Raw genomic sequence first — 26,981 nt, forward strand, 5'->3', positions numbered from 1 at the left:
GAGCTGATCATATGTGGCACCATGGGGCTCAGAGACCAAGGATCCCAGCCGCCTCCCTTGGCCTTCAACTTCCAGACCCTCTGGCCCCTCCACCCCAGCTTGAACATCTCTCAGCTCCTGCTTAACACCTGATGCCTATTCTGTACTGTGGGCCCAGATCTACCCCCTCTTCCCACTTTTCCAGGAGTCACATGCCACCACTGGATCCCCTCTCATCACCCTGCTAGACAGTCCCCCCACCCGCCCCAACCCGGGGCAGAACCTGCCCTTCTGACCACTAGTGACTGGAGAGAAGACAGGCCCCAGAGGCAACCAAGTGCTGGACTGGTGAGCTGATGCGGCGGCTCGGGGTTAAAGTCAGCCCAGGCCGCTGGGCTGGATAGTGCCTTCAGACCAAAGGGAAACCAGAGACTGGGCAGAGGCCTCAGGCCAATGGGTACCACGGACACCTTTCATTTCATCCTGGCCATGCTTCCCAACTTTGCCTGGTGTTCTAATACATAATATAGTCTCATCTAAGTCACATATAAGCAGCCCTAAATTAATCTACCTTGTTCCTTGCAGGTTAAAAGAATGCTTTCATACATTTAAGTTCTTTAAACCTAACTCATAACCTGGGAATCAAGCCCCCACCAATAGAGGAACTTCAGAAATCTGTTTAGGATCACAGAGCTGGAAAATGCCAGAGCCAGAGTTCCACAGAAAAGTGGTTTATTGCTTTTAGAACAAAATAAGATGCTCTCAGAACTTTTTTTAGTGAAGAAAATACTTTTAAAACTTTAAACCTTTTTAGAACTTTTCTAAAACACTTTTTGTCAGCTGATACAGTAGGCACTTCAATATAGAAAACCCTCCAGAAGCAAGTGCCTGGGCTGGATGGCACAGCTCACAACTGTGTGGTCCCGAGCTGTCCCACTGGACGTGGCCCCCCGCTCAGAAGCGGGGCTTGCGCTTGCGGCCGGTGTACTGAGTGTCAGGTCGGACCTCCCTGTGCGAAGAAGTAACAGGGGCGGGAAGAACAGAACCGTCTCAGGAAAAACAACAAGAACCCCTGGGACCCCTGGGCCCTGGGTGGCCAGACCCCCGCCCACCCCTGCCCCCCCCCACCACCTGCACTCACTTGCCCTGCCGCCGGCGGCGCTCCTTCTTCTCCAGCACCCACTCTCGGCTCTTCCTCACCACCCCCCGCCTCGCCATCCTGTACGGGACCCTGTGCAGGAGACACAGCTGTGAGCAGGCGGACAGAGTGGCCTGGCTGGCACCCAGGTTAATCCCGGCAGATAAGCGTGGTGAGCTTCCCCCGAGTCAGGTGGCCTCAGATGCCCCCTCCACAACAGAAGTCCCCATTCTGGACACCCCCTTCCTGGTGACATCTGCTGGGGCCAGAGCAGTTGTTTAGGAGGAGGCAGGAGAGGTGGGGTCCCCCCCTCGCTCGCAGGCATCCACACGGGTGACCACGTGGTTAGGCACACATACGTACCTGCCTGTGGGGCAGGCAGGGGCCGAGCTACTTCTGGGGCTCACAAGAGCCGATCCAAGGAAAGCAGGCCCTAGTCTGGCTGTGAGGCCAGCACGCTTGGTACAGACCAAGTTGGGGCTCCCAGCAACTACAGGTGTCTGAGGCAGGAAAACAAGGCTGCCCCGCTTGTGGCAGCCCTGACAATGATCCTCAAGGGGTGATCTTGGCCTCCAATCCTGGCTGAGGAGAAAAGGGACCTCCCACAGCTCTATGGGAGAGAGGCCCTGAGAACCGGGCAGCCTGGGCCCTCAAACCACATCCCCACCTGGCAGTTGGAATCCAACTGTTTTCAGCGTCGAACACACCACGGAGGCTGCTTGCCCTCTGAGTAACCATTCCCTGAGTACCTGCGTGCACGGCCCATGGATGTTCTACAGTGGCTGTGAACCAGCCCTGCCCTTAAAGAGTCCACGGCTGGGCTGTGGTAGCGACCACCCGCACGAGGCAAAGCAAGTGCAGAGAGACCAGGAGCTGCTAAGGCAGTGATGGGGAAAAGGAGAGGGCCACAGAGATAAGCTACTTCATGCAGAAGGTGGGCCAGTATTCCAGACAAGAAGCAATACATGAAAATGAGGCACAGGGAAAGGACTGAAGAGGAAGGTTAGGGAGCAGAAGAGCCCTGTTGCCTGGAGTCATTGAGTGTAAGAAGGGGAAGGGTCCAAGTGAGACTCTGAGGGTCAGCTGAGGATTGAGTCATCCTCATAAGTTTCCTCCTTGCCTAAGGACCAGTGGAAGCCGGACTGCATGACACACCCTTCCAGCTGCTACTTCTCATCTGTTCTAACCTAATAATAAAAGTCAGATTAAAAAAAAAACACCAACTCAGAATCCCACTTGGCTGGTCCAGTTCATGGAGGTGTGAACACCAACCAGCAAGGAGCGTGCTCTCCCGCCAGGAAGCAGCGAGGCTTTCTACCAAAGGAGGAACACAACATGTCCTAGACTTTGGGGTGTGCAGAGATAGCAGTTCACGAAAGAAAGTTAAGAGGGCCTACAATAAGGGGGCAGGAGTCCGACGTGCCAGGTGCAAAGCAGGCTGCTGGAGATGCAGGACTAATCCCAGGAGTCTCTAAGGAAGGACAAGCTCTGGGGTAGCACAGTCTGGGGTAGCACAGGGGGCAAGATGTGAGCTGCGGGAGGGACGATGGGAAAGAGTCATCAGGGGAGACAAAGGGAGCAGTGAAGACGGTGAGCGACCCCGACCACAGGTGCCAAGGGGAAAGTGGAGTCCACAGTGCAAATGCCGGAGGGGACAGAGCCTTTGGAGAGAGCAGCTGACGAGTGGTAGGGTAGAGGCTGGGTGGCGAGGATTAAAGAATACATAGGTCAAGCAAAGTTGTTGGGGGGCGGAGGGAAGAAATTAGAGATAAGTTAGGTAAAGGTTTAAAATACTTTTCCTTGATTTACCTATTTATTTACAGTAAGTGGCCTGAATGTGATCAGACAGAAGTGACAGCACCGGGAGAAGCCCGATCAGCCTTACAGTAGACAAAGGCCTCCTCCCCGCCCTCCTCAAATCCGAGGACTTCAAGGGGAAGAGCCTGTAGGGAAATGAGGTCCGCGCCAGGCACTGTGCTGAGTCCTGTACAGACATGCCCTCGACTCAACACACTGCCCGAGAGAGTGGCACATCCCCCCCAATTTTAAACAGACAAGAAATGGATGATCAGGTCCCACAACTTACCTAAGTTTACAGTTAGGACACGTCGTCTGTAGACACCGGTGTGAGGACAAGAGGGAGCCTAAGATGGACGGAGGGGAAGCAGGAGATGGGACCACTCCCTGAGAGCAAGCGATGGGCACCTTAGAGCAGAAACGGCTAGGAGAGCCCCCAAGTCCCCACGGGGAATGGGCTGAGGAAGCTAAGGGAGATGACCGCAGAGGGCCAATGGGTCAGAGGGCATCAATCCATGGTGGACACGAGGACTGCACTCATGATTTTCACCACCGGTGGGCCTTCCTAACTCATCCATTCTCGGCTCATTTTTCCTCTTAAACGTCTTAAGAGTCTGAAAACCTTTCACCCCTACCAATCAGAACTAAGAAATCACCTCCTTCTTTACTACCTTATAATCAATTGTTCCTTCAACAAATATTGAACACCTTTTGCTAACAAGACACTATTCTGGTGTCAGGGATACAGTGCAAGTCCCCACCAGTTTTCATTCTAGTTGGGGACAGAAGTAATACCAAGTAAACGAATACTTAGCATTTAGAGCAGTGAAAGGTGGTAGGGAAAATAAAGGTAACGAGAACTCAACTGAAGATACTGAACAGAGAAATGGCAAGATATGATTTACATTTTTAAAAAGTAAAAGAAAAAGGGAAGTCTCCGTCTTGCTGCACAGCAAATGAATTCAAAGAGGCAGAGTCAGAAGTAAGGAGACAAGTGAGGTAGCTTTCAGTAATCTAGGCAGCAAAGACAGACCAGGTAGGAGTGGGGAAAAGGGATGGAGTGACTAGATGTGAAATATAAGGAAAACAGGAAGGGCTGAGAATGGAAAGAATGGAGGGAAGAAGTTCGGGGATGAAGACCAAGAGCTCTGTTTTGTTCCAGAGACCTGTGGGAAGTCCAGGTATGGATATTTAGGAGGGGAGGTGGTTTGGAAAGCAGAGGTGGGACTGAGACCAAGGATAGAAACCTGGAGGTTCTGAACCTGTAGCTGGTGTCTAAGGCAGCAGCACAGAGAGAAAAGGGGTCCAGGGTGGGCCCCAGAGTGGACCGAGAAGGAACAGCCAGTGAGGTTAACAGAAAACCGGGACCGTGGGTGGGAGGCCAAGTGAGGAAAGTGTTAGGGGAGCGATCGGCTGCATCAGCTCCTAATGAGCGGGCAAGTTACAATGAAGATGGAGAAAGAAAGAAGACTGGGAAGTGACCATGGGTTTGGCGAGACAGCCTGGCGGTGGCCTTGATCAAGAGAGCAATTTGTGATGAGACAAGCGTGAGCCAGAGGAGAGGACTGAGAACGGCAGGGGAGGCAGTATGAGGAGTTCGGTCACAAAGGGAAGCCGATGAACAGGGTGGCCGCCAGGAGCTGTTACGGGGTTAAAGGAGGACCCTTTTTGAAGACAGGCGAAATCACGCAGGATGTTTGTGTGCTGATGGGGATGACTCAGGAGGGTAAACATGAGGATGCGGGAGAGGAAAGGGAGCCACAGGGGCCAAGTGGGGATGGGGTCCGGGATGTAGGTGAAGGAGGCAGCCTTGGGAGGAGGGGACAGCCTGCTGGGTGTGGCAAGAGGGCAGGCAGAGAGGAAGGCTGCCCACAGACATCCGGAAGGGCTCCACTAGCTCAGCCAGAGGCAGGTGCAGGCACAGGTCCGAAGGGTTCCCAGCTCCTATTTCCGCCTTGGTGTCTCTGCCACACCGGACCCTGACAGACTTGGTGAAAGCAGAGAGAAACGGAGGACTCTTGCTGCTGTGCCTAATGAACCTGGTGGCAGCAACCGCCTGCACCTTAGGCAGGGCTGAACAACAGCCTTACCTCTCAACCGTGAATGTGGACTCCCTGGCCTCCTCTTCCTCATTCTCTTCGCTCTGGGCCTGCAGGAACCAAAGTGCTCTCAGATCACCCTGGAGATCTCTCAACCCACCTGCCCCACCCCAGAAGGCCTGGCACCCAGGCCTGAGCCCTTCTAACAGGTAGACGGCCCGGCCCCACAAGAAGGGAAGCCAGAAGAGATGGGCCTACAAACTCAAGGTCCCTCACCATTGGTATAAAGGTCGAAGGTCCAGAAAACAAACAGAGGTAGAACCTGAAACAAGAAAGTGGAGAGTGAGGGCTGGGCTCAGAAAGCCTCACAGAGCAAGACAAGTCCTCCCCCTCCCTGCCACAAGCAGGTACAGACACAGCCAGGCCTCTTGCCTGCCTGGGGCCCCAGTGACCCAACCCAGCACTGCTCTGGTCCACGCATCAGTGGCCTGTGAGGGCCACACCGCCACCCTCTCTCCTGCAGCACGGGCAGCACCCTGGCCCCCGGCACTCACTTCTTGGCTCTGGCGCTGTTGGGATAGTCCACCACCACACCACCAGTGAAGCCCGCCTTGGTGGCCTGGGTCGTGATCAGCTCCAACTGGGGAGAGAACAGCGCGCAGTCAGGCGGGGCGGCTGGGGGAGCAGCAGCTTCCCGCCCCCTCCCCTGGCCCCCGTCTGGTCCCAGAATGGACCTTGTCTGGGAGAAGTGAGGGTCTTTATCAGACTATTCCCAATTCTGAGTCCCCGAAAGCCACGCAGAGAAGGTGCAGCCTAGAAGCAGCCACAGCAGATACCTCCCTCGGGGGATTACAGGACGACCAAGTCCCCCTGATTCTCACTTTCTAGCCTAGGGACCCACCTCCCCACTCAAATCTCAGGAAATGAATGGCCACCAACTGCGAGGCAGACTCATTCATGTTATCAGTCAGGGACAGCTCGCCACCTGTCCGTCAGAGTCGGTACCTCCTGCCCCTCGCTGCTCAGGCATCACACTCCACAGAACAGACAACTGCTGATGTCCTCCCCCACCCCCAGTTATTTCTTCGGTTATGGAAATCAGTCATATCAGATGGTTTATCTGTCAAGAGAAGACAGACATCCTACCCCCCCCCCGCCACCGCCCCAGGTACCCCTTTTCCTTAGGACATTAGGTCATAAAATGTGCCAGCAGGGGCCACGGCGACCAATCTCAGGAGCTCAGCCCCTCCCTTCCCACCAAGCAGCCTAAGGTTGCTGGTTCTGTCACCTCCCAACAGCAGGAGAGCAGGTGGGTGAGGAGCAGGACAGTTTACCTATTCCGGGTCCCTCCCCCTTCCCTGCACCTCCACCAGCCAAGGGGTTCACCTGCTCTGAGTTCTCAGGGTACAGCTGCAGGACAGCCCGGGCTCCATGGACCTGCAACAGAAACGTGGCTATCTTTCAAATATCCCATGGGGTTAGGACCCAGGCACTCCTCCTTTCCTTATTCACGAGATATTTACTGAGTTCCCATTATGTGCAAGGTATACTGTTCTCAGGGCTGGGAAACAGCCATGGACAAAAGAGACAGCCTCCGAACTTCTGCAGCTCACATTTTAGTGGGCGAGGTAGCTAATTTACAGTAGTGATTAAGCGCCAAAAAGAAAAATAACATAGGACAAGGGATGGTGCACGACAGAAACTACCAAGTTTACTTTTGGCTCAAGGGAGGCCTCTCTCTGAGGGACGCTGGAGCAGAGACCGGAATGTAGTAGAGGGCTGGCTATTTAAATGTCTGAGGGAAGAGCATTTCAGCAGAGAGAAAACCAAACACAAAGACCCCCAGAACTTCAGGGTTAACCCCAGGACCTGAGAGGAAGAGAAACCACATAACGCACAAGACCCAGCTATCTGCCAGAACAACCCACTCTAAGAAAGCCAGGGGTGAGGTGAGGGGACTAAGGGGACCAAGAAACACCTGGATCCAAAAAAAAAAAAAAAAGTGAAAGAACTCACTTTTAGGACTTAGAATCACAGACTATCATCTAATCCTAGTAAACAGTGGAAATCAACACCATCACTTCTAAAGACAAGATACGGAATTCCCTGGCAGTCCAGTGCTTAGGACTCGGCGCTTTCATTGCAGGGGCCTGAAGCCGAGCGGTGTGGCTCAAATAAATAAGTAAACAAACAAATAAATAAATAAAGACAAGAAAAAAGCTAATAAAGGCTCTCTCAGTGGTAAATAACCACCCTGCTCCCCATCTGAGCATTGGCAGTAGGTGGAAGGCAAGGTGGGAGTTGGAGGATGTGAGCACTCTGGAAGGTGTCCTCTGTGTGGCCTCGAAATGCTGTCCCTGTCCTCACTCTGTGGAGTCCAGGCCCCCAAGCCAACTTCTGACTGATATTCAGCAGAGTGGACACAGGAGTTGTGATCAGTCTCAGATTCTGACATCAGTGTCTTCGCATTTCACTAGAGTGCCAGCCCCCTGAGCTTTCCTTTTTTGGTGGCTGAAGACTTGGACCGAAGTAGCCAACAATGAGGTCCTGCCATCCCATGTGGTCCCATCTAAATGGCATTCCCACGGGGCACCTCCACTTCATCATGCTATCTGCAGGGCAAGGGAGGGACAGGCAGCCAGCCCGGTAAGGAGATCTCATACTCACCAGAACAGAGTAAAGAGAAGAAAAGAAGCAGTACAGGCGCTTGGCAGGAATGTCGGACTTCTTGTTAGCATTACAGAGCCACTGCACCGCAGAAATGCTGAAAGAGGAAGGGACCTAGTCAGGAAAGGGAGAGATACGCAAGGTTCGATCTCCAGGCGAAACCCTCCTGCCCACGACTCTTTGTTGGCACGTGCTGGTCCACTCCAGGTCACTATTCTAAAACACTGGACCAAATAGGGTCTACAGAAGGTGAATGTGAACTTCTCGAGGCCAGTCCAAGAAAATATTTCCTCGACCTTGCTTCTGCACACATCTCAAGTTTAGCATTACTCAGCAGGTCAAGGCTCTCCCTGCCACCTACCCCTTCATTCCCTTCCTCCAATCAAGGGAAATATGCTTTGGACTTACACAAAGCCATTCGCTCTCCTCCTAAATCACTTCCTTCAACTGTACCTGCTAACCGTCTCCACAATCCCCACATTTAAAGCCTCAAGCAGCTAGTATGTCCTCCTTTCCAACATTCCCCTCCTCACTGCTGTGCACATACATCTACAGAACCCCAAACCCCGCTGGTGTGTGCGACCGCCTCTCCCAGCTTTTACGTTCCTCCACTACTCTCCTGGGTCAGCACTCATTACCGCCTCCATTGCGTTGACAACCTAACTTCTCCCTCTCTCGCGTCTTCTCTCTTCTTTTAAATAATCCTCCTACAACACAGACCCGATCTCGTCACTCCCCAGCTCCCCATCAACTACTGAATAAAACCCAAACTTCTCAGGATGGAGTTAAAAGCCTCTAGGAACCGACCCCACATGATCGCATCTTCCGTAGAATTTCTCATTCCTCCCTACATCTATGACACTCCTTTCCCCACCCACTTCTGTGCCTTTGCTCACACTGTTCCTTCACTCTGAAACCCTCTCCTTGACCATCCAAATTCCTCCCAACCTCAGGGCCCAGCCCCGGCCCCTCCTGCTTTCCTGTGCTCTTACTTCTCTTCCTAACTCTGGTGGGTCCCATGATTCCCTAGCACACACCCCACACTGGGGCTCACATTTAGTAACTTGGTCCACATCTTATAGCACCTAAAAAACCATGGAGAGTATTAAAAACACGGACCTTTATTTCCACAAACAGCACAGCACCTGGGACAATTTCTTGCAGGTAACAAATGTTGAAAAGAAAAAGCCTGCCATACCACCCCTCCTCTTAAAAACAAACTAAAAATGACTATTTACTCCTGAAACATACAAGACCAAATTGCTGGCCTTTGGTTTTCTGCAGCTTAGAACATCTCACCTGATCATTTCTAAAAAGCAATTGCTATCTTTGAAATGTTTTTTTTCCCCTATTTTGTTCCCACATGTAAGCTAATCCCATACCCTAAAAGAAAATCTTCAAATCCAGATTTGTACTCCTCACCCAGATTCCTACTGTGTATCACTACAGCTCAATCTATTATCACAGGAGGTCTTCCCCCAGGTAATGATTAAACTATGACTTCCTACCCTAGCCCCTACCTCCACTCCACCAACAAAACACTAAACCAAATACTAAACAGAACTTACTACAGAAGACAAAAAACAACTCCACGTTTCTAACTGTAATTTTAGTGTTCTAAGATCTGTTATCAAAGTACTACGTACACATTCAAAACTTGAACCTGACGCCACAGAAAGGACTCTTAAGCCACCGAAGAGATTGGAGCAATTGGGGCCACTCTCCACTACAAAGTCCTTTGAAAAGAAGTCAACAAGATGGCTGCTGCGGCCCACAAAATGGCTCCTAGAGGCTCAGAAGACCACCCCCCACACACACCCCCACACACAAAGCAGAGAAACCTATACCATGGTGCCTGAACCTGGCAGTGCAAGATAATCACAGGAGTAGTTTTGAAATACAAAAAAATACATATTTTGGGGCCTTGCTCTGACCTTATACATCTGAAAATCCCGGGGATGTGTATTTTTAAGTATTCCGTGTGATTCTGCTGCACAACCAGGTTTGGGAAGCACTGGCCTGCAGGACTAAAAGCAGGACCTGAAGACTCTCACCTGATACAACCATCAAAGGAGCCCGGTTTGAAGGGGATGCCCTGACCCATGTCCCCCAGAAGCAGGTCTCCCTCCGTGTCTCGGTCCAAGGCCGCATCTACATTGGAGAAGAATAGGTGAGGAATCAATCTGCATCACTGTTCCACACTCATGCAGGGGAGTCCACTCCCGTGGTAAATAGGACATACTTACCCAGCATGGCAGGGCTGATGTCAATGCCCACCCAGTAGTGCCCCTCATCTGAGAGGTAATCTCCACTCAGCCCAGAACCACAGCTGGAAGACACAATCAAATGGGGACTCAACAGTGTGAGTAGCAAAGACATCCCACCACCTACCTGGACTATCTGAACTGAGCCCCAGGATCTCACCCAATATCCAACAGGTAACAAGGCTGATCCTCAGGCAGACACAGGAGCTCCAACGCTCGCCCAGCCATCTTGGTTTGGACATCAATCATCCGTGAGCTAAAAAGGCAGAAACACAAGCAAGTGGTAAAGGAGTTCTGGGCTAAAACCTCACCCAGACCAAGAAAAGCCAAAGAAAGAGAAAAAGGAACAATCATCCTGAGGTACCCTTTCCCAGTCAACAAACTCGACTACAACTATTTAAAAGTGACCCCAAAAGTCCATGTAATACAACGTGTTATTTTGTTCTGACACAAATTAAAACTGTACTAGCTGCAGAACTAATGTGAAGTTAACAAATCATTTATCTACTGACCAACCATTTGGTATTTTCAACTCTACCAGGCTTTGACATTGTATTACTGAAATACATGTTTTCTAGAAGAATTATCCACTGTAGCTACTCCCATATAGAAGGGTGAAGAAGACACAATAAAAATTATAGCAGTGCTGCCCATGAGAAACATAACGCAAGCCACTTGGGACATTCTAGAAGGTACGTTTAAAAAGAAATTAAATATGTAAAGTTAACTGTAGTAATAGTTAACCCAACATACTCAATATTACACTTTATTTAACCCAGTATACTCAAAACATCATTTCAATACATAACATAAAAAACAATAAAGCATTTTACATTTTCTTCATACGAAGTATATCAGATTAAATATGTTTCAATAGATGGCTGATGGCTACTGGTTACCATATTGAACAGAAGAGGTCTAGAGTGTATGGCTTTCCCAAGATACAGGGAGAGTCACACGTACCAGTTTTCAAAATGCCTGACACAGGGCTCTGCAACTGGAAAAAAGTTTCTATTTGCTACATAATGACAACTGACCAAAGAGTGTTTGCTGACTCTGTCTGATGCTCCAATTTGAACAAAAAAGAGAAAAGAGGTTATCTGCAGAACTTTCTTACAGAGTACTGTATCGGAAAAAATAGGTTTGGAAGTCCTTGTTCTAGCCCTCATCTGTTAACTGACTTCATAATTATACAAAAAACTCTCCTCTACAAAATTCAGATACTCTACCAACAGCTGTCCTAAAGATTTACTGAGATAATGTAAACTGCGGCGTACAGTAAGCATTCCATGAATATTATTTCCTTCCCCCCAACAGCACTGATCCCTTACACATCTCCACTGCGTCCTACCTGTTTTATCACATGCTTAAAATAAGCTGTCGTATGAGAGAAAGTAGGCGTGATCCCTCCCATTCTGATGCTAAGGTTACTGAGACCCATTCGAAGGTTTAAAATTGACTCTTCCAGTGTCAAAAATGGGATTAACTCAGGTCTCTTCCTTCCCCCACCCCCAAATTCTGCGTGCTTTCCAAGCAACCTCCGCAGTCAGGGCAACTTGCCGGTTCCCGACCCCCGACGCCTCGCAACATCCAGGCTCCCCTTACTTGCGCACGTATTTCCGGGCTTCATTCTTGTCGTAGAACTGCAGGGACGAGAAAAAAAAAAAGGCGGGGGAGTCGGGGAAAAAATCAAGACGCGGAGACGCTAGGAGAGGAGAGAGGGGTGTCCGCGGAACACAGGCCTCACCAGCTCCGGAGGCCCGCTGTGCTCGGGTCGCTGCCTACGAGACGCCATCTCCGCGCCTCAGCAACTGGTCTCGTGCGATTTGCTCTGGGAGTCCGGCTTTTATGTCCTCGGCCTGGCGCCCGCCTCGTAATACGCATGCTCCACCCCTCTCCCCGCCTTCTCTTTTACTCGATTGGCTACAAGGGCCGACCGGATGCGAAAAACGCACGCCTCCCATTGGCCAGTTCATCTTGCACCGTCCGCCTGACTCATTCAAGATGGCAGCCCAGCGCGATGTGAGGTGGTCGCGGCTATTACTGTGGAGGTTGTGGCAGGCTCGGGGGGTTCCACAAAACTTGGGATCGGGCCTGGGCGTAGAAGCGAGAACTTATTCCCGGAGCGACGGCCCGTACTCGCGCACGGCGCTCTATGAGCTGCTCGGCGTCGCCTCCACGGCCACGCAGGCGCAGATCAAGGCGGCTTACTACCGGCAGAGCTTCCTCTACCACCCGGACCGCAACGCCGGGAGCGCCGAGGCTGCCGAGCGCTTCACGCGCATCTCCCAGGCCTACGCGGTGCTGGGCAGTACCACCCTGCGTCGCAAGTATGACCGCGGCCTGCTCAGCGACGAGGACCTGCGCGGCCCCGGGGTCCGGCCCTCCAAGACGCCCGCCGCCGACCCCGACTCGCCCCGCACCCAGCCTCCCGCCTCTCGGACCCAGGGCAGCGGTCAGGCCTCATCGGGAGCCAACCGCACCATGTTCGACTTTGACGCTTTCTACCAGGCGCACTACGGCGAGCAGCTGGAGCGCGAGCGGCGCCTGAGGGCCCGGCGGGAGGCCCTTCGCAAGCAGCAGGAGGACCGGGCCAAGAAGGGCTTAGGCTGGGACGAGACCCGAGACACGGCTTTATTCTTGTTTCTGCTCACAGTCTTCATCATCATGGGCTTTCGTTTTTAATCGGAGAGCGGAGGGAAGGGGAGCAGCTGCGCCCCCACCCCCCCCCCCAAGAAAATGGCCTTTCCTGTCTTCTTGAACCCGTTGCCTCCATTGTCTACTGTTGTCTACCTCTACTGGGGTCCGAAGGAACTGCTCTCCCCTTTCCTTTCCCCACCCGGCCAGCTTAGCCATTGACCTGCACATCCCTACCCCTCTGGTCCAGAAAAGGAGGCTTTTTGATGCCCAAGAAAAAGGCCCCCAATGAGGAGTCCCGAAAGCCCGAGAGTGAGGGGTTTCCTGGAGGCCCTGGGGTGCCTGCTTCCAGATGTTGTCAATTTCTGGAACACTTGCTGTGGCTTTCCTGTAAAGCTCCGAGCAAGACTCGTCTGCTCCTGCCCCACGTGTGTAGCGTGGGGCTCCTCTGTAACCTTGAAACGTGCAATGTGACCAATTGTGACTGCCAAAAGAAAAATTCTGGGGTTATAAGAAACTTGTCTTTCTGTGAGCTCCCCAAGCCACAAGGTGAGACCCAGTGTAGGGTAAGGATGTGATCTGTGGGAACCTGGCCATTCTTTGGTGGTCAGACCCCACTCTGCCTTCTGTTGGTGGTGAGTGTGAGTGGGAAAGAAAGCAAGGTCATGAGCCTAAGGAATGAGCCTTCCTGTGCCCATGCTTATCTAATGTATGACCTCGGAGAAGTTACTCTGTGGGCGTGATGGCAGAGGAGCAAATCGTTTGCTCTCTTTCGGTCTGTCACACTTGATTATCCATGTTCTAATAGGCTCAGTGATTAAAGTATGATGCCATGGATTTCCCTGGCGGTCCAGTGGCTAAGACTCCGTGCTTCCACTGCAGGGGGCGCAGGTTCGATCCCTGGTTGGAGAACTAAGATCCCGCATGCTGCAGCAGCAGGGGGGAAAAAAAAAAATATATATATATATATATATGTATGTGTGTGTATATATATATATATATACACACACATACATATATATATATATATACATATATATATATAGTGCCAGTAGAGTCAGGTTTGTCCTTGGGACCCTGTGCCTGGCACCTGGTCATCCCTTGACCAGCCAGCCCCATTGCTAACTGTGCAGCTCCTCCCTTCCCAAAAATAGAGCAACAAACTGGGAGTTTGAGTCGCCTGAGTGTGGCCCAGGCTCCTGTTTCACTGGCAGTGCTTATCGCAGGCCCTACAAACCAAGTCCTTGAAACAGGGCTACTTGAAGCTGTGGGAATTGGGGGAGTTTGAGTAGACCGGATGTTGAATGACAGGAGGCACAGGATGGAAGCGCAATTCCTTATTCAGAGCTGGCTGAGGGTTTTTTGGTTTTTGTTTGTTTCCTCTTCTCCTAATTGGTGCAGTGGGTTTTCACTTGGCTAGAGCTGTGGTAATCCAGTTCTCTTAACCGTGAATCACTGCACGTGGGGTGTGGCTTAGCTGTGAGATGGTAGGTACTCAGGTATGTACTGTGGAGCATAAAGCTGTGGGGTAGGAAAACCTTTGCAGGAGATCTTCTACAAGGGTAAGGGCCTAAGTAGGTTCTAAACAAAGCCAGAGGTGCTTTGCTATATTAACACCAATTCCTGCACTCAATCTTTTGTGGCGGTCCTTGGATAAATTGGGAGAAACCCATAGCTAGTGCTACTTGGTCTCTTGGGAACCATTCTGTTTTCTCTAGCCTTGGAGGTTGGGGGCAAACTCTTAGTCATGGCTTTGCAGTGACCATATGATTCAGTAGGAAAGATTTAAGCCTACTCTGGTTCAGACATGCTGGGCTCATGGAGCCTTGGTTTGGGGGCAAGGACATATGTACTTTAAAAAAGAACATTTAATGTTATTATGTTTCATATCTGGAAAACGAGAGGGAATGTCTTTTCAAAACACAAACTACAGGAAGTGAAGCTTAGTAAAAGGTACAGAGGCTGGTGATTCTCAACCAAGGAGTTGGGGCATAACGGAGTGTCCTTGGGGCAAGATTCTATCAAAGTTTCGATCAAATTGGGGTTGGGGTTCTTTTGGGTCTTGTTTGTAAAAGCACTAGTGGTCTGTGATAATCTGGGATCTTTCTCATGGGCTCTTTGACATAGATCTCTCAAGTTTGTTTTCTCTCAGTGAAGATCACAGCGAAGAACATTCCCTCAGGCCCCAAAACATGGAGGTAGACCCAGAAGGTTTGGAGTGGTGGGGTCCAGACTGTGAAACTTCTGGAACATTCCATGCAACTCCAAACAGGGTAGTCAATAAAATTTATTAATCATCCAACTCTAAGCCTCTCCTTAGGCCTAGAACTAGGCCCACTCTATTCTGTAGTGCCATCCTGCCTGCCTCTGGTTTTTTTAGGCCAGAGCTAAACTCTGAGAGACCCCACTCCCTACCATCCCTGAAACTCAATCTGGGCTCTTCATGGGAGGGGAGATGTGTGGGAGGCTTTTTGAAGGACCCTCCCCAGCTGGTTTCTGTTACATCATTTCTCCCTTTCTGGCCCCCCTGCAGTTGTCCTTTCTCAGCTTCTTACCTGCCCTGGGGAGGAGAGGCTAAACCAGGCCATGGACATTAGCCCCTGCCTTCTAGGGGCTGCTCCCCTGTTCCTGATAGAGGAGGAAGGCTGAGACATGGTCAGCTTCAGTCCCTTTTCTCCCTTTGGTCACAAACGGAAACAACTAAGTTTGGACCTAGGAAGAGAGACTTTGGACAAGAGGGGCCCAGCTTTCTCCATGCTGTGCTCATTGGGTAGGGGGTGAAGAAGAGTACCAGGCTGAGTGAGCAGCACACACAGATCCTAAATGCAGAGACACGGACAAGAGGATAGGAATCAAAGGTGTACATGTCTAGGCAATTGTGATATTGTCTTTGGGCTTGATCAGGACTTCATTTTATTCCTCCTGAGCCGAACTGTTTTCCCCTCCATTGTCCTTTATTTATTGCTGGGTGAAAAGATCCTTTACACATCCCAGTGCTGAAGGAGTAAGATTTCTTGCTTCCTTCTGAGGTTCTGGCATTTCATTCGCTGGGTGCACCTTGCCCTCTGTAATGGTCCCAGCATGAGCCAAGATGAATAAGAATAGCCTACCTTAGGCCAGTGAGTTGTCCATTGGTCATTACTGACCATGTATATATATCTCCATCCCTTATAGCCACAGCCTGAAGCTGAGACACCAAGGGTGGAGCCCAAGTGAGTGGCCACCACACCTGCTTATGGAAAATGGCGAGGAGTAGGGGTCTTGTCTCGGGCCTTTGGGCTTCCAGGAAGGTCACCAGATCCCGTGAAGGGAGGCTGAGAGAAGGGACAGCTGGTAAGTAGCGGTGTTACTTCAGTCCACTCTCTGGAATTCAGTGCTCTCTCCTGGCCTTTGCCCTCTCAGTTCCTCAGCCCTGTGATGAGGTCACACACTGTCTCCTGCCTCTGAGCAGGACTGTAGAAGGTGCGCCTTGCCTGCCCTCAGCGGCTTGGCTCTCAGGCCAGGCTTGGAGCCCTGGGGGCCATCGGGTTTGTGCAAAGCATCTGGGGTCCCTCTGTTAGTGTTTTAGGGTGATAGCAAGACCTGAGTCTGGACCTCATGAACTTGCATATGCTGGGGATTGCTAGGTGCTCTCATCCCCCAGAAGCAGAGAGCTCACCTTCACCATCTGTTGTAAGGTCATAGCGTCACTATGGATCTAGCCATCTCGCCACTGTCTCTTAAGGCTATACAAACCTGGGGCCCCGTCGCTAGTCTTGAGGTGGGTTGGCCCTCCCATCCTGCCTCTGCTCCGTCAGTGTTCACATCCTCGGTCCTGGGAGGGGACTGCTGCTAGACAAAAGAAGGCCTGTTTCTGGAGGACGAAGAACTGACCGAGATTCGTGGTTCACAGGCCACAGCTGACCTGCACACAGCGTTTGGCTGCGGCTAGCACAGTGTCTTAACTTTAGGCAATATTCAAAACTTGGAAGACTTTGCATAAAAATCTAGATTTCTGACTTATCTCAAAAAAATGAGAAAATGTGCCACCATTGAGCTTCCTCCCATACTTTCATGACTAGCTGGGAGAAGCTGTAAGGTCTGCCTTTCAGATAGGACCTTGCTCCCCGGTCCGCTGCACTCTCACCAGCAGAGGGGATGTGTCAGAGGCCGTGATGCACACACTTGCACCATTTTGCTCTTAGTAGAGAAACCTCTCTCTGTATCCCATGTCTATTAAGAGGAAAAACAAAATAAGGGTGGGGGTGGAGATCATGCATTTCCAGGAAAATGGGGGAGGGTGTACTTTGTGGGAACAGAGCTGCTTTGCACTGTGACCTTCTGGCCCCTACAGGCATTTGAGTTTGCAGATCCCTAGGTTACCTCCTATGTTGTTAAAAGAGCTCACACTTTATGCAGGGAGGCAGAGTGTAAGTCTTATTTTCATTGTGGGACAAGAAGAATCTTTTGAGAGGTCTACAGCAGTGGCAAGGTCCCAAACAAAGCCAGAGGTCCCTTCGTACAATAACACCGATTCCTGCACTCAATCTTTTGTGTAAAATCCTTGTATAAATTGGGATAAACCCTCAGCTAGTCCAACTTGGTCTCTTGGAAACCATTAGACTCTCTCTAGCCTGGGAGGTCAGGGGCAAGTTCTTAGCCATGGCTTTGCAGTGACCACAGGATTCAGTGGTAAAGACTGAGCTCAGTAAGCCTTGATTAGCACGCACACACAAAAGTACATTTAATGTTACTATGTTTCAAATTTGGAAAACAAGGTGGGAGGCTTAGGAAAATACACAGAAGCTAGTGATTTCCAAACAAGGAGGTGCACATAGACTTTCTTGAGGGGGAGGAACACCTTGTTTTTATCAAAAAGGAGTGAGAGTTTTGTTACTTGGGCAATTTTTTTTTTTTTTTTGGCTGCGTTGGGTCTTCGTTGCTGTGCGTGGGCTTTCTCTAGTTGCGGTGAGTGGGGGCTACTCTTCGTTGCAGTGTGCAGGCTTCTCAGTGCAGTGGCTTCTCTTGTTGCAGAGCACAGGCTCTAGGCACGTGGGCTTCAGTAGTTGTGGTTCGCGGGCTCTAGAGCACAGGCTCAGCAGTTGTGGCGCACGGGCTTAGTCGCTTCCTGGCATGTGGGATATTCCCGGACCAGGGCTCGAACCTGTGTCCCCTGCATTGGCAGGTGGATTCTTAACCACTGAGCCACGAGAGAAGCCCTTTGGGCAATTTTTTGGTTTTGGTTTGTAAAAGCACTGGTGGCCTGCAATAGGTAGGACCTTTCTCATGGGCCCCTTGAGGGTCTACCTCAAGTTTATTCTCTCTCACAGAGGATTATAGCCAGGAGCATTCCCTGGGACCCCAGACCTGGAAATAGAAAGTTCCAAAAGTAATCTGGCAGGAGAGCCCAGACTGCCTGGAACTTTCCAGAATATTTCATGTACCTTCAAGCAGAGGGGTTAATCAAGTTTATTAACCATCCAACTCTAAGCCTTTCCCATGGCCCAGAACTAGGCCCATTCCACTCTGGTGGTATCTATACCCACCTGCCTCAGGTCTTTGGTGTTTTTCATGCTGGAGCTGAATACAGAGGGGCCTTACTCCCTGCGTGCTCTAAAACTGAGTCTGAGCTCTTGAGGAAGGTGAGGGGCATGGAAGGCCTTTTGAAGCACCCCATCTGGTTCTCATGGTAATACTTTTCTCCCTTCCCAGTCCCTCCCTTGCCTGGGTCATTCCTTCCTCTTTTTCTTACCTGCCCTGGGGAGGGGAAGCTGAACCAGACTGTGGACATTAGCCTCTGCCTTGTAGAGGCCGCTCCCCAATTCACAATAGTGGAGGGAGGCTCAGTCATGACCACCATTAGCCCTTCTTCCTTTTGGTTACAAACGAAAAACTCCCTAGAAGCATGGACCAGAAGTGGGAGGCCAGGCCGAGAGGGGCCCGGCTTGCCCCAGGCTGTGTGAAGAATGTGGGAGCTCTTCTGGGGCTGTTCAGTCTTCTGTCATCTCAGGCAGGCACCTGGTATCATCTCCAGCGTCCCTTGTCTCCAGCACTTCAAGTGCTAGCAGTGAGGAGCAGGAGAACCAAGGCCACTGTGGGATGAAGCTTCTCAAGTGGGCACCATCAGTGCTTTGCCCCTGCTGGGGGTGAATCTGACTGGACTTGAGGGACTTTCAAAAGCTCGATGGGCCAGTCCCTGTAACTATTGCCTATATTTCTTAAGAGGTCATCAAGCAGTCACTCAGGTGCTGCTCACTCATCTTTAGGGATGGGGACCAACCTACCAGCAGTAGCAACCGTGAATCAAGAGCCTCATACTGAGCCAAAATCTGGCTCCCAGTGGTTTCCACCCATTGGTCTTGACTCTAACGTCTCGCTCTATGTGAAGCAGTCCTTTAGAGACTCAAAGGCTAGCCATCACATACTTGTATGTCAAACAGATCCCTCAACTGTTCCGTAGGGGACTTAGCCCCAATCCTCTTTCTCATTATACTCCAAAGGTGCTGTTTTGGGGTTCGCTTAGAGTTTAAAACTTCAGTAAAAAGTAAAGCCAGACCAGCACTTGCCTCATTCTAGATGGTTATAGCCCCACTAACATGGACCAAGATCACATTAGCTTCTACAGCACTCTGTCCCCTCTTACTTGCAGGACCTTCTGTGACTTCCTGCCAAACTTCATCTCATTAGACTTGACCTAAGCTGATCCAAGACATATTCCCACTCTCCCATCTTCTTGTCCCACAGTCATCACCAAGCTGGCCACCTAATGTTTACCCGAGCTGAAGGCAGGTAGCTTCAGCCCTATAGAACCCTCTCCATCACTCAGTGGGGGTGGTCATTTGGCAGGCCAGAGAAGGAGCAGGTACCATCCTGATTGGGCTTACAGGCCACCCAGGAAAAGAAGGCGCATACAGGTGAGGCAACTGGAGAACTGTGACGGAGCAGAGTGTGCTTCTGGTCAGAAGTGCTGGGAAGTTTAAGAGTTAGGGAAGACTCCCATGGGTTGGTAATCAGAGAAGGCTTCATGGAAGAGGCAGAAGCAGTGCTGGACATGAAGGACAGCCGGGCTTTGGATGGGCAGAGAGGAAAGGAGGGCATCTCAAGAGTAGGAAGCACAGGAGCTGAGATGTGGAGGCTGCAACAGCAGAGTGGCTGGATGAGGGAGCAGAGAGGAGTCAGGCAGCATCGTCATCCTCATCACTACATTTATTGACGGCCCCTGGGAGGCGGGGCTGGGGACAGAACATACAAAGACAAGGACCTGCCCTCAAAAAGTTTCCATTCTAAGGAGACGGGGACAGAAAAATACAGAATGGTCTTTCCGGGGGAGGGCCCACTCTCACCTGGTGCAGGTCAGAAGCCCCTGGCCTACCTTGCCCCAGGGTCTGGAGCATGAGCGGGGCAGGTAGTAGCCCCATGGCCCTGCCCCCACAGCTGGGGCCTGACCACCTGGCTCCTAGGTGGTGGACCCCAGAACTGGGGGAAAGGTAGGCTCAGGACATGATGGAAAACACTCCTGTCAGCCTTGGCATTCTGCGAGCCTAGTGGAGTGGCAGGGGGCGATAGGCCCCCTAGGCAGGGCCCCTTGAAGGAAGTGGGCATCTTCCCAGGCCCCCATGAGTGAAGTTCTTTCACTGGGGCTGGCCCATCACCCGGGAGGCCCCAGCCGGGGAGAAAAAAAGGCAGAGTTTCCTCAGCGGCAGAGGCATAATACCCTGCCCACCCCACTCCCGGCCCTCTCTCTGGGCATCCTCCAGGTGACCCTCCTCCCCAGTTCAGCCTCCAGGGCCAGGGCCTGCCTAGGGCCAGGGGGAGGGGCCTGCCCCTCCCCCCACCCCGGCAGTGGGGGAGGAGGAGGAGCCACGCATCAAGTTTGTCTGGGCCCCCCAGTGGGGAGCCATACCCTGGATCCTACCGGTGGGGGGGCTCTGGCTGCGTGGGCCGAGGGCTCAGCAGAGGGGCTGGGCCTAGAGGGCACCCGGGGGAGCCCTTCAGCGGGGGCACTGGGCGGGAGTCCAAGGGGGGCAGGCTCCGGGGCACTGCTGGTGGCCCCCGGGCGGCCCCAGTGGGCAGGACAGCGGCAGCGGGGAAGGATTTGGGGGGGTCCGCAGTAGCAGTGGGGGCGGGCTGGCCAGACCGCTCCCGGCGCCGCAGCAGCTCCTGCAGCTTCTCCGCCTGGGTCCGCCTCAGGTGGGCCAGGGCACGGCCTCGTTGGAAGGCGGGCAGGAACGCCTCCAGGCTCTGCTCGCCCAGCAGCAGCTGCTCCATCTGCTCCTGGGACAGGGGGGAGGACAGTGTGGGAGGAACGCGACCAAAGACCGCGGGCTGCTCCTCTCTCCTCCCACCCTGAGTCCCTCCCGATGGCGACCGCGCCACAGCTCGGGGACGGGGCACCTGAGCTCCAGCCTGGGCCTGCCCCTTGCTGAGTGACTGCGGATGAACGTCCTCTGCTCTCAAGCCTTGATTTCCTTACTATCACCAGACCTGCCGGGCCAGGGATGAGGCGGGATCAGAGATGGAGACACACTTGAAGTAGACAGGTGTCTCTCATCAGGGCCAGGGCCCTCCTCCTCCACCTCTTCAGCTCACTGAGCACTGTGCTCCCAGCCCAGCACTGAGACATCTGTCCCAGCTCCTCTGTAGACCCAGCCTAAGCTGCCCTGAGATGTTCACAGGAAGTTGGGGGAAAGTTACAGGTGGGGATGGTGGGCCTTGTGTCCAGTGCGGACAGCAATGCAGCGGGCACTCCTGGGAGCCAGGCACTCAGGGCAGGCTTCCTGGAAGGGGGGCTCTCAAGCCTGCAATGTAAGAATTGAGGGGAGGGGGATGATGATAGGATGGGGCCCCCCTCCCGGTCCCCAGGCCCAGCTGCCCCTTCTCTCACCTCAGCCTCCTGCTCAGCTTCTTCCAGCTCAGCCTGCAGCCAGCCCAGCGCGCAGTGGGGGCTCCAGCGGTGCATGCTCTCCTCTGAGGGCCACAGAGGGACAGAGTGAATTAGCCCCTGCCTTCAGGGCCTGTCACCCAGGACAGACAGACCAGAGCCCCAGGGCCCAGACCTGACTCTCACTGACCCTGTGTGTGATTCTACGCTTCCCTTCCCCTCTCTGGAGCCTCAGTTTCCTCATCTGCACAACGCCCGCCAGATCCATTTATGCACCTCCCCCCAGTCCTAGTGCGAAAGAGGGAGCAGGGGCTTTGTCTCCTAGAGCACCCCAGGCCCTTGGGTTTTGGGCCCCACTTTGGCCTCTCGAACCCAGCTCTACCCATCAACTGCTCACTTTCCCAACTCGGTAATTTTCCAGCAGTAGCACCCCTCAAACTTCCCCGGGGAATAGGTCTGCCCAAGTCCCAACCTTCAGAGCCTGGCACTTCCCAAGGCCACCCAGCCAGATGGCCAGCTGCCCCCCACCCCAGGCAGTTCTCCCGGCCGTCCCTCACCCAGTCGCTGCAGCTTGTCTGCACAGCTCTCGGCCACCTCCCGAAGCTCCTGGTACTTGATGGCCAGGGCAGCGCGGCCCATCTCCAGGCGGGGCCGCAGTGCCAGGTTCTCCTTGGCTAGCGCGTAGTTGGAGGCCAGGCATGCCTCGCGCTCCAGCTGCAGGCCCTGGAACTGCCGGCAGGGAAGAGCCCAGAGGCCCATTCAGGGACCTACTGCCACCCTGGGCGACAGTGCCCACGGGCCAAGCCGAAAGCACCCCAATCTCAGGATGGCGAGCCAACAGGTGGAGGGACGATAAGAGCCCAGACCCCACTTTGCCTCAGTTTCCTCTTCCACAAAGTGAGCTAAAAACATCTACCTTATAGGGTTGTTGGGAGACTTAGGTGAGGAAAACTACGAAGGCCTCTACAAATGTTAGTTAATTTTTAATTTTTCAATTAATATGTCTGCTCAGGTCCCCGAGGAGTCCCCCTCCCTCCTCTGTCCCATTTTCCATGCATGGGCAGCTTCCCTCTCATTCCAGGCCTTTGTCTGTTTCCTCCTCAGGTGTTTGTGCCGAAAACACTCCCACCCCCTGCTCTTACTCTCCAGTGATGTCTTCACCCTGTCCCTGCACAGCACCCCCTCAAACCCCCCTCCCTTCCCTCGCACCCCGTCCTCTGCCCTCCAGTGGAATCCCCACACCCCAAGGAATACACACCCCCTTTTCCTCCCTGATCCCCTAGCACCTGCTCCCAGCTTTCCTTCTCTTGCAGAAAGCAGACCCCTTTCTTTCCTGGCCCTGGAGAACGCTATTTCCTTCTGTTACTAGGCGGGCTGAGCCTCCACTCCCTGCCCCTGGAGAACGCACTACCCTCCATCTGTCCCCTATAGGATGCACACGCCCCTCCTGCCTGCCTCCCTCCAATGTACACTTTCCCTTTCTGCCCCCCCCGCAGACAACCAGCCCGGGCCTATCTCCTGTGAAATATACAACTTTCTCTTATGGTGGCCTATGGAATACACGCCTCAGCTTTCAGTACCCCTCCCCACCGGAAGACACAAAGCCCCCTCTTACACCCCCAGACTACGGACGCCCTCCCAACGGCCCCCCCCAGGTGTCACACAGGCCCCTAGTTCTCTCCATGGAAGGCACCTCCCCTTTCTGGCCCTACAGAACGTGGGTGTGCGAGCCAGGGCCCCCACAAACAGCCGCCCCCGCCCCCCGGAACACACCTCCCTGGAGCAGCCGCTGTAGGACACGCCTCGCGGCCATCCCGGGGGTGCACGGGCGCCTCCCTGGGTCTCCGGCGCCCCACCCGCCCCAGGCCAGCTCAGGGCGCCCCCTCCCCCGGGGGCGGCTCCGCCGGGCCCACTCGTACGTGCCAGGCTCCGGCGGCCCCTCGGCCCGGCCGGCGCGGCCCTTCGGTCGGTCGGCAGGTCCGGCAGGCCGCGGCCCGTCCCCCGCGCCCCCCGCCCGCGCCCCCCGCGCTACCTTCCTGCTGAGCCGCACGATCCGGTCCAGCTTGGGCTCATCCTGAAGCAGGTCCCGGAGCTGCCCGGTGCTGAGGATCCCAAAGCGCCCCGGGCTGCCGGGCTCCGGCCCCGCCCGCGCCGCCCGGGCCCGGTACATGCCGCCCGCCCGCGCCCCCAGCTCGGCTGCTGGCTCGGCCCGCTCGGCCCGCTCCGCCCCGGCTCCGCTCCGCTCCGGCTCCGGGATCCGGCTGGGGCTCTGGCTCCGGCAGCGCGCGCCGCTCCGCCGCCAGAGGGCGCCCCGCCCGCTCTTAAAGGGGCCGCGGCGTGGAGGCTGGGGGTGGGGCGGGGAGGGGGCGGGCCGCGCCTCTTCCCACCCCGGCCGAGCCGCGCCTCGCCGCGCCTCCCGCAGCCGCAGATCGCCTGGCAACCCATCGTCCTTCCGCCGTCCGGATATCTAAGGCGCCTCTCCTTTCCTCTCCTCCCGGCCATCATTCACCACGCCCCCAGGCACGGACTCTCCCACCCAAGGCCTTTACAGTTTGCAAGCCTATTTAACATTTACCCCGTGAATTCGCACAATTTTCTGAATTTGGCCGGGTGCCAGGAGCTCCTGCCCGCTGCTAACTTGGACAAGTCATTCACCTCCCCCAGCCTCAGTTTTCCCTTCTATAAAATAGGATGATGATAACACAATGTGAGGATTAGAGGTAGTGAATGTTGAGTCACTTACCTGTAGTTAAATGAATACCTAATACGAGTTATTGTTATTTTAAAGATGAAGGAACAGATTCTCAGAGATGATGTCACCTCCCCAAAGTCACATTACAAGTAAACGATAGGCAATCTCTGTTCTTCCTTTATGTGCAGTGTCCACGGAGCACACGATGCCTCCATGCTGGGCACTGGGCTGGGCCCTGTCGGGGCATGGTCTCTACCCTCTAAGAGCTCATGGATTAAGGCAGAGTCACATTCTCACTCAGCTTACTTTAGTACAAGACAGAATGGTGGATGTCATGGCTCGATGTCTTCCTTTGTGAGTCCCATGTGATGCCTGAGGATGTCATGTACCTTATCTTCACAACTAGGCTTGGCCAGTGCCATTGTCAGGAAACAGACACTCAGAGATTGTCACTTGTCTAAAATCAAACAGTAGTGAGTGAGCTTTTTCCACTTCACCACACTACTAAGAAAGCACCAAGGTGGCACCAGGGCAATCAGAAAGGCTCACCAGCAGAGGTGACATTTGAGCTGGGTTTTGAGGGATGAATAGGAGTTCTGAAGTTGAAGGAGAAAATAGTGAAACCAAAGAGAAGTCCATAAGCCAAGGCATAGAAGCTGAAAGTGCCCAACAAGGACTCTCCCAATCCAGCCAGAGCACAGGGGGCGTGGTGGAGATGTCTGAGAAAGAGACAAAACTGATGGAGTGGGGCAGGACAGACTTGCTGATAGACTGTGAAGGCAACACTTCTTCCACATTTTTATGGCAACTGAAATTTGGTTTTCCTTTTCAAGACTCAGCTGGAACATCACCACCTCCAGGAAGCCCTCTCTACCTCCCCAGGCTGCATTGTGTGCCCCACAGTCCCTGATGTCCCTCCACCACGGTCCTGGGTATTATCAAGAGCTCTTCCACCCTTCCCAATTTCCTGGCTATGATCTCCCTGGTTCTGGTCTGCGTCCTCCAGACCCACTGTTTCTCCACTAAGCTTCCAGGGGTCTCCTAGACACTCCCCCTGTCCAGCCCTCCTTTGGCCGGGCAACAGGCATTCTTCACTCTAAGAGGCCCTGGTGAGATCTGATGGGAGCTCCTGCCTTGGCTTGTCCCCTCTTCGTCACCAATCCCCCTTTGTTCAGCCCAGTGTGTCCCCTGTGGAATCCCACAACAACGGCCCCTGTGAACCTTCCCCACACTCCTCAGACCTCCTACACCCACTCCTGCCCCCTCAGTAGGTGACTCCACTGCCTATCACATGGGAGAGCTTCTGCCACTTCCTGCCCCACCTCTTTGGATCTTCTCTGCACCTGCCCCAGTGCTCTTTCTTCTCTCCTTCCTCCAGGAGGAGGAGCCTCCCCTCATTCCAAAGCCAGCCCAGGTACCCTTGCTATGGGTCTCACCTTCACCTGCCCCCTCCAGGATGCCTCCCCCACTGTGGTAGTTAGGTCTCTTTCTTTCTCTGTCTCTTTCACCTTTAATTTCTGCCTTTAGACTGATACCTCCCTTTCACCACCCCCACCCAATATTTTGAAAGTACCCTGTTATGAACTGAGTACTTCCCCCCAAAATTGATATGTCAAAGCCCTAACCCCCAATGTAATGATATTTGGACGTGGGGCCTTTGGGAGGTAATTAGGTTTAGATGAGGTCATGAGGATGGGGCCTGATGATGGGATTAGTGCCCTTATAAGAAGAGGAAAAGAGACCAAAGTTCTTTCTCTCTCCACCAGTGTGAAGTCACAGCTAGAAGGCCACTGTCTGCAAACCAGGAAGAGAGCTCTCACCAGAAGCCAAATCTGCTGGCACCTTGATCTTGGGCTTTCCAGCCTCCAGAATTATGAGAAATAGGTATCTTTTGTTTCAGCCACCCAGTGTGTGGTATTTTGTTATGGCAGTCCAAGCCTACTAACATACCATCTAGACTCTGTACTCCCTGCATCCATTTCCTCATACCCACACCCCCCTTATTCCTTGACTCAGTCTGACTTCACCCCACCACCACCACTACTTCAAGGGCACTGCACTAGCCAAGGTCATGGACTGCTTCTTACTGTCAGGGCCCTTCTTTTTCACATTCAACGCCATTGACCATCATCTCTTTCTTGACCGCATAGCAGTCAGAGTCCAGGCATTCACAGGCGTCAAGTTGGCAAAAATTAAAAAGTCAGATAATATCAAGTGTTGGTGAGGATGGGAAGTGACAGGAATGCTTTTGTACTGCTAGTGGGAGAGAGAATTCACTTTGGAGGGCAGTTTGACAAACTCGTAATTCAAAGGTGTTCGTATCACACTACCCAGCTGTTCCCCTCTGCAGTGGACAGAATAATAGACCCCAAAGGTGTCCACATCCTAATCCCTGGAACCTGTGAACATGTTACCATCCATGGTGAAAGGAACTTTGCAGATGTGATTAAATCAAGGATCTCGAGATGGAGAGATTATCCTGGATCATCCAGGTGGGGCCAGTGTAAGCACAAGGGTCCTTATAAGGGGGAGGCAGGAGGGTCAGAATCAGAGAAGGAGGTGTGACAGTAAAATCGGAGGGTCAGAGTGAGAGAGAAATTTGAAGACACTACGTTGCTGGCTTTGAAGATGAAGGAAGAAGCCACGAGCAGGCAGCCTCTAGAAACCGGAAAAGGCAAGGAAATTGATTCTCCTTTGGAGACTCCAGAGAGAGTGCACCCCTGCCAATACCTTAATTTCAGCCCAGTGAAACCCATTTCAGACTCCTGACATCCAGAAATGTAAGATAATAAATTTGTGTTGTTTTAAGGCACTAATTTGGTAATTTGTTACAGCAGCGATAGGAAACTAACACAAACTCCTAGGAATTTTCGCTGTCTTGGACTAGGAGACAAGAACGGGAATGTTT

The 26,981-nt window shown here is 53.0% G+C and overlaps 3 protein-coding genes and 1 non-coding gene across 5 annotated transcripts; 1 reads left to right on the plus strand and 3 right to left on the minus strand.

The window, feature by feature from the left end:
- Positions 1–694: 694 nt before the first annotated feature.
- Positions 695–11,714, minus strand: BUD23 (BUD23 rRNA methyltransferase and ribosome maturation factor). Of its 2 annotated transcripts, none has more exons than XM_061209084.1 (12): positions 11,632–11,714; positions 11,490–11,527; positions 10,045–10,140; positions 9,867–9,949; positions 9,675–9,771; positions 7,621–7,717; positions 6,340–6,390; positions 5,508–5,593; positions 5,230–5,275; positions 5,005–5,063; positions 1,121–1,210; positions 695–988 (listed from the first exon to the last, which is right to left on the minus strand). In XM_061209084.1, the coding sequence occupies exons 1-12, from the start codon at positions 11,677–11,679 to the stop codon at positions 934–936; spliced, it is 846 nt and encodes a 281-aa protein (XP_061065067.1). In that variant the 5' UTR covers positions 11,680–11,714; the 3' UTR covers positions 695–933. The 2 variants fall into 2 exon arrangements, with proteins under 2 accessions (XP_061065067.1, XP_061065068.1); XM_061209085.1 differs by lacking the exon at positions 695–988 and adding an exon at positions 3,204–3,261 and having other exon boundaries at positions 1,154–1,210.
- Positions 1,612–1,743, minus strand: LOC133104566 (small Cajal body-specific RNA 20). The gene has a single exon (XR_009703629.1). It is a non-coding gene; the product is annotated as a small Cajal body-specific RNA 20 (non-coding RNA).
- A 174-nt stretch (positions 11,715–11,888) lies between the features above and the next one.
- Positions 11,889–25,908, plus strand: DNAJC30 (DnaJ heat shock protein family (Hsp40) member C30). Its single transcript, XM_061208346.1, has 3 exons — positions 11,889–13,070; positions 15,696–15,854; positions 25,840–25,908. The coding sequence occupies exon 1, from the start codon at positions 11,889–11,891 to the stop codon at positions 12,567–12,569; it is 681 nt and encodes a 226-aa protein (XP_061064329.1). The 3' UTR covers positions 12,570–13,070; positions 15,696–15,854; positions 25,840–25,908.
- Positions 19,689–23,656, minus strand: VPS37D (VPS37D subunit of ESCRT-I). Its single transcript, XM_061208586.1, has 4 exons — positions 23,414–23,656; positions 21,939–22,110; positions 21,385–21,467; positions 19,689–20,774 (listed from the first exon to the last, which is right to left on the minus strand). Exons 1-4 carry the CDS (start codon positions 23,549–23,551, stop codon positions 20,412–20,414), a joined length of 756 nt encoding a protein of 251 aa, XP_061064569.1. The 5' UTR covers positions 23,552–23,656; the 3' UTR covers positions 19,689–20,411.
- Positions 25,909–26,981: the final 1,073 nt, after the last annotated feature.

Source organism: Eubalaena glacialis, chromosome 13 (assembly GCF_028564815.1).
Source record: "Eubalaena glacialis isolate mEubGla1 chromosome 13, mEubGla1.1.hap2.+ XY, whole genome shotgun sequence".
Taxonomy (NCBI): domain Eukaryota; kingdom Metazoa; phylum Chordata; class Mammalia; order Artiodactyla; family Balaenidae; genus Eubalaena; species Eubalaena glacialis.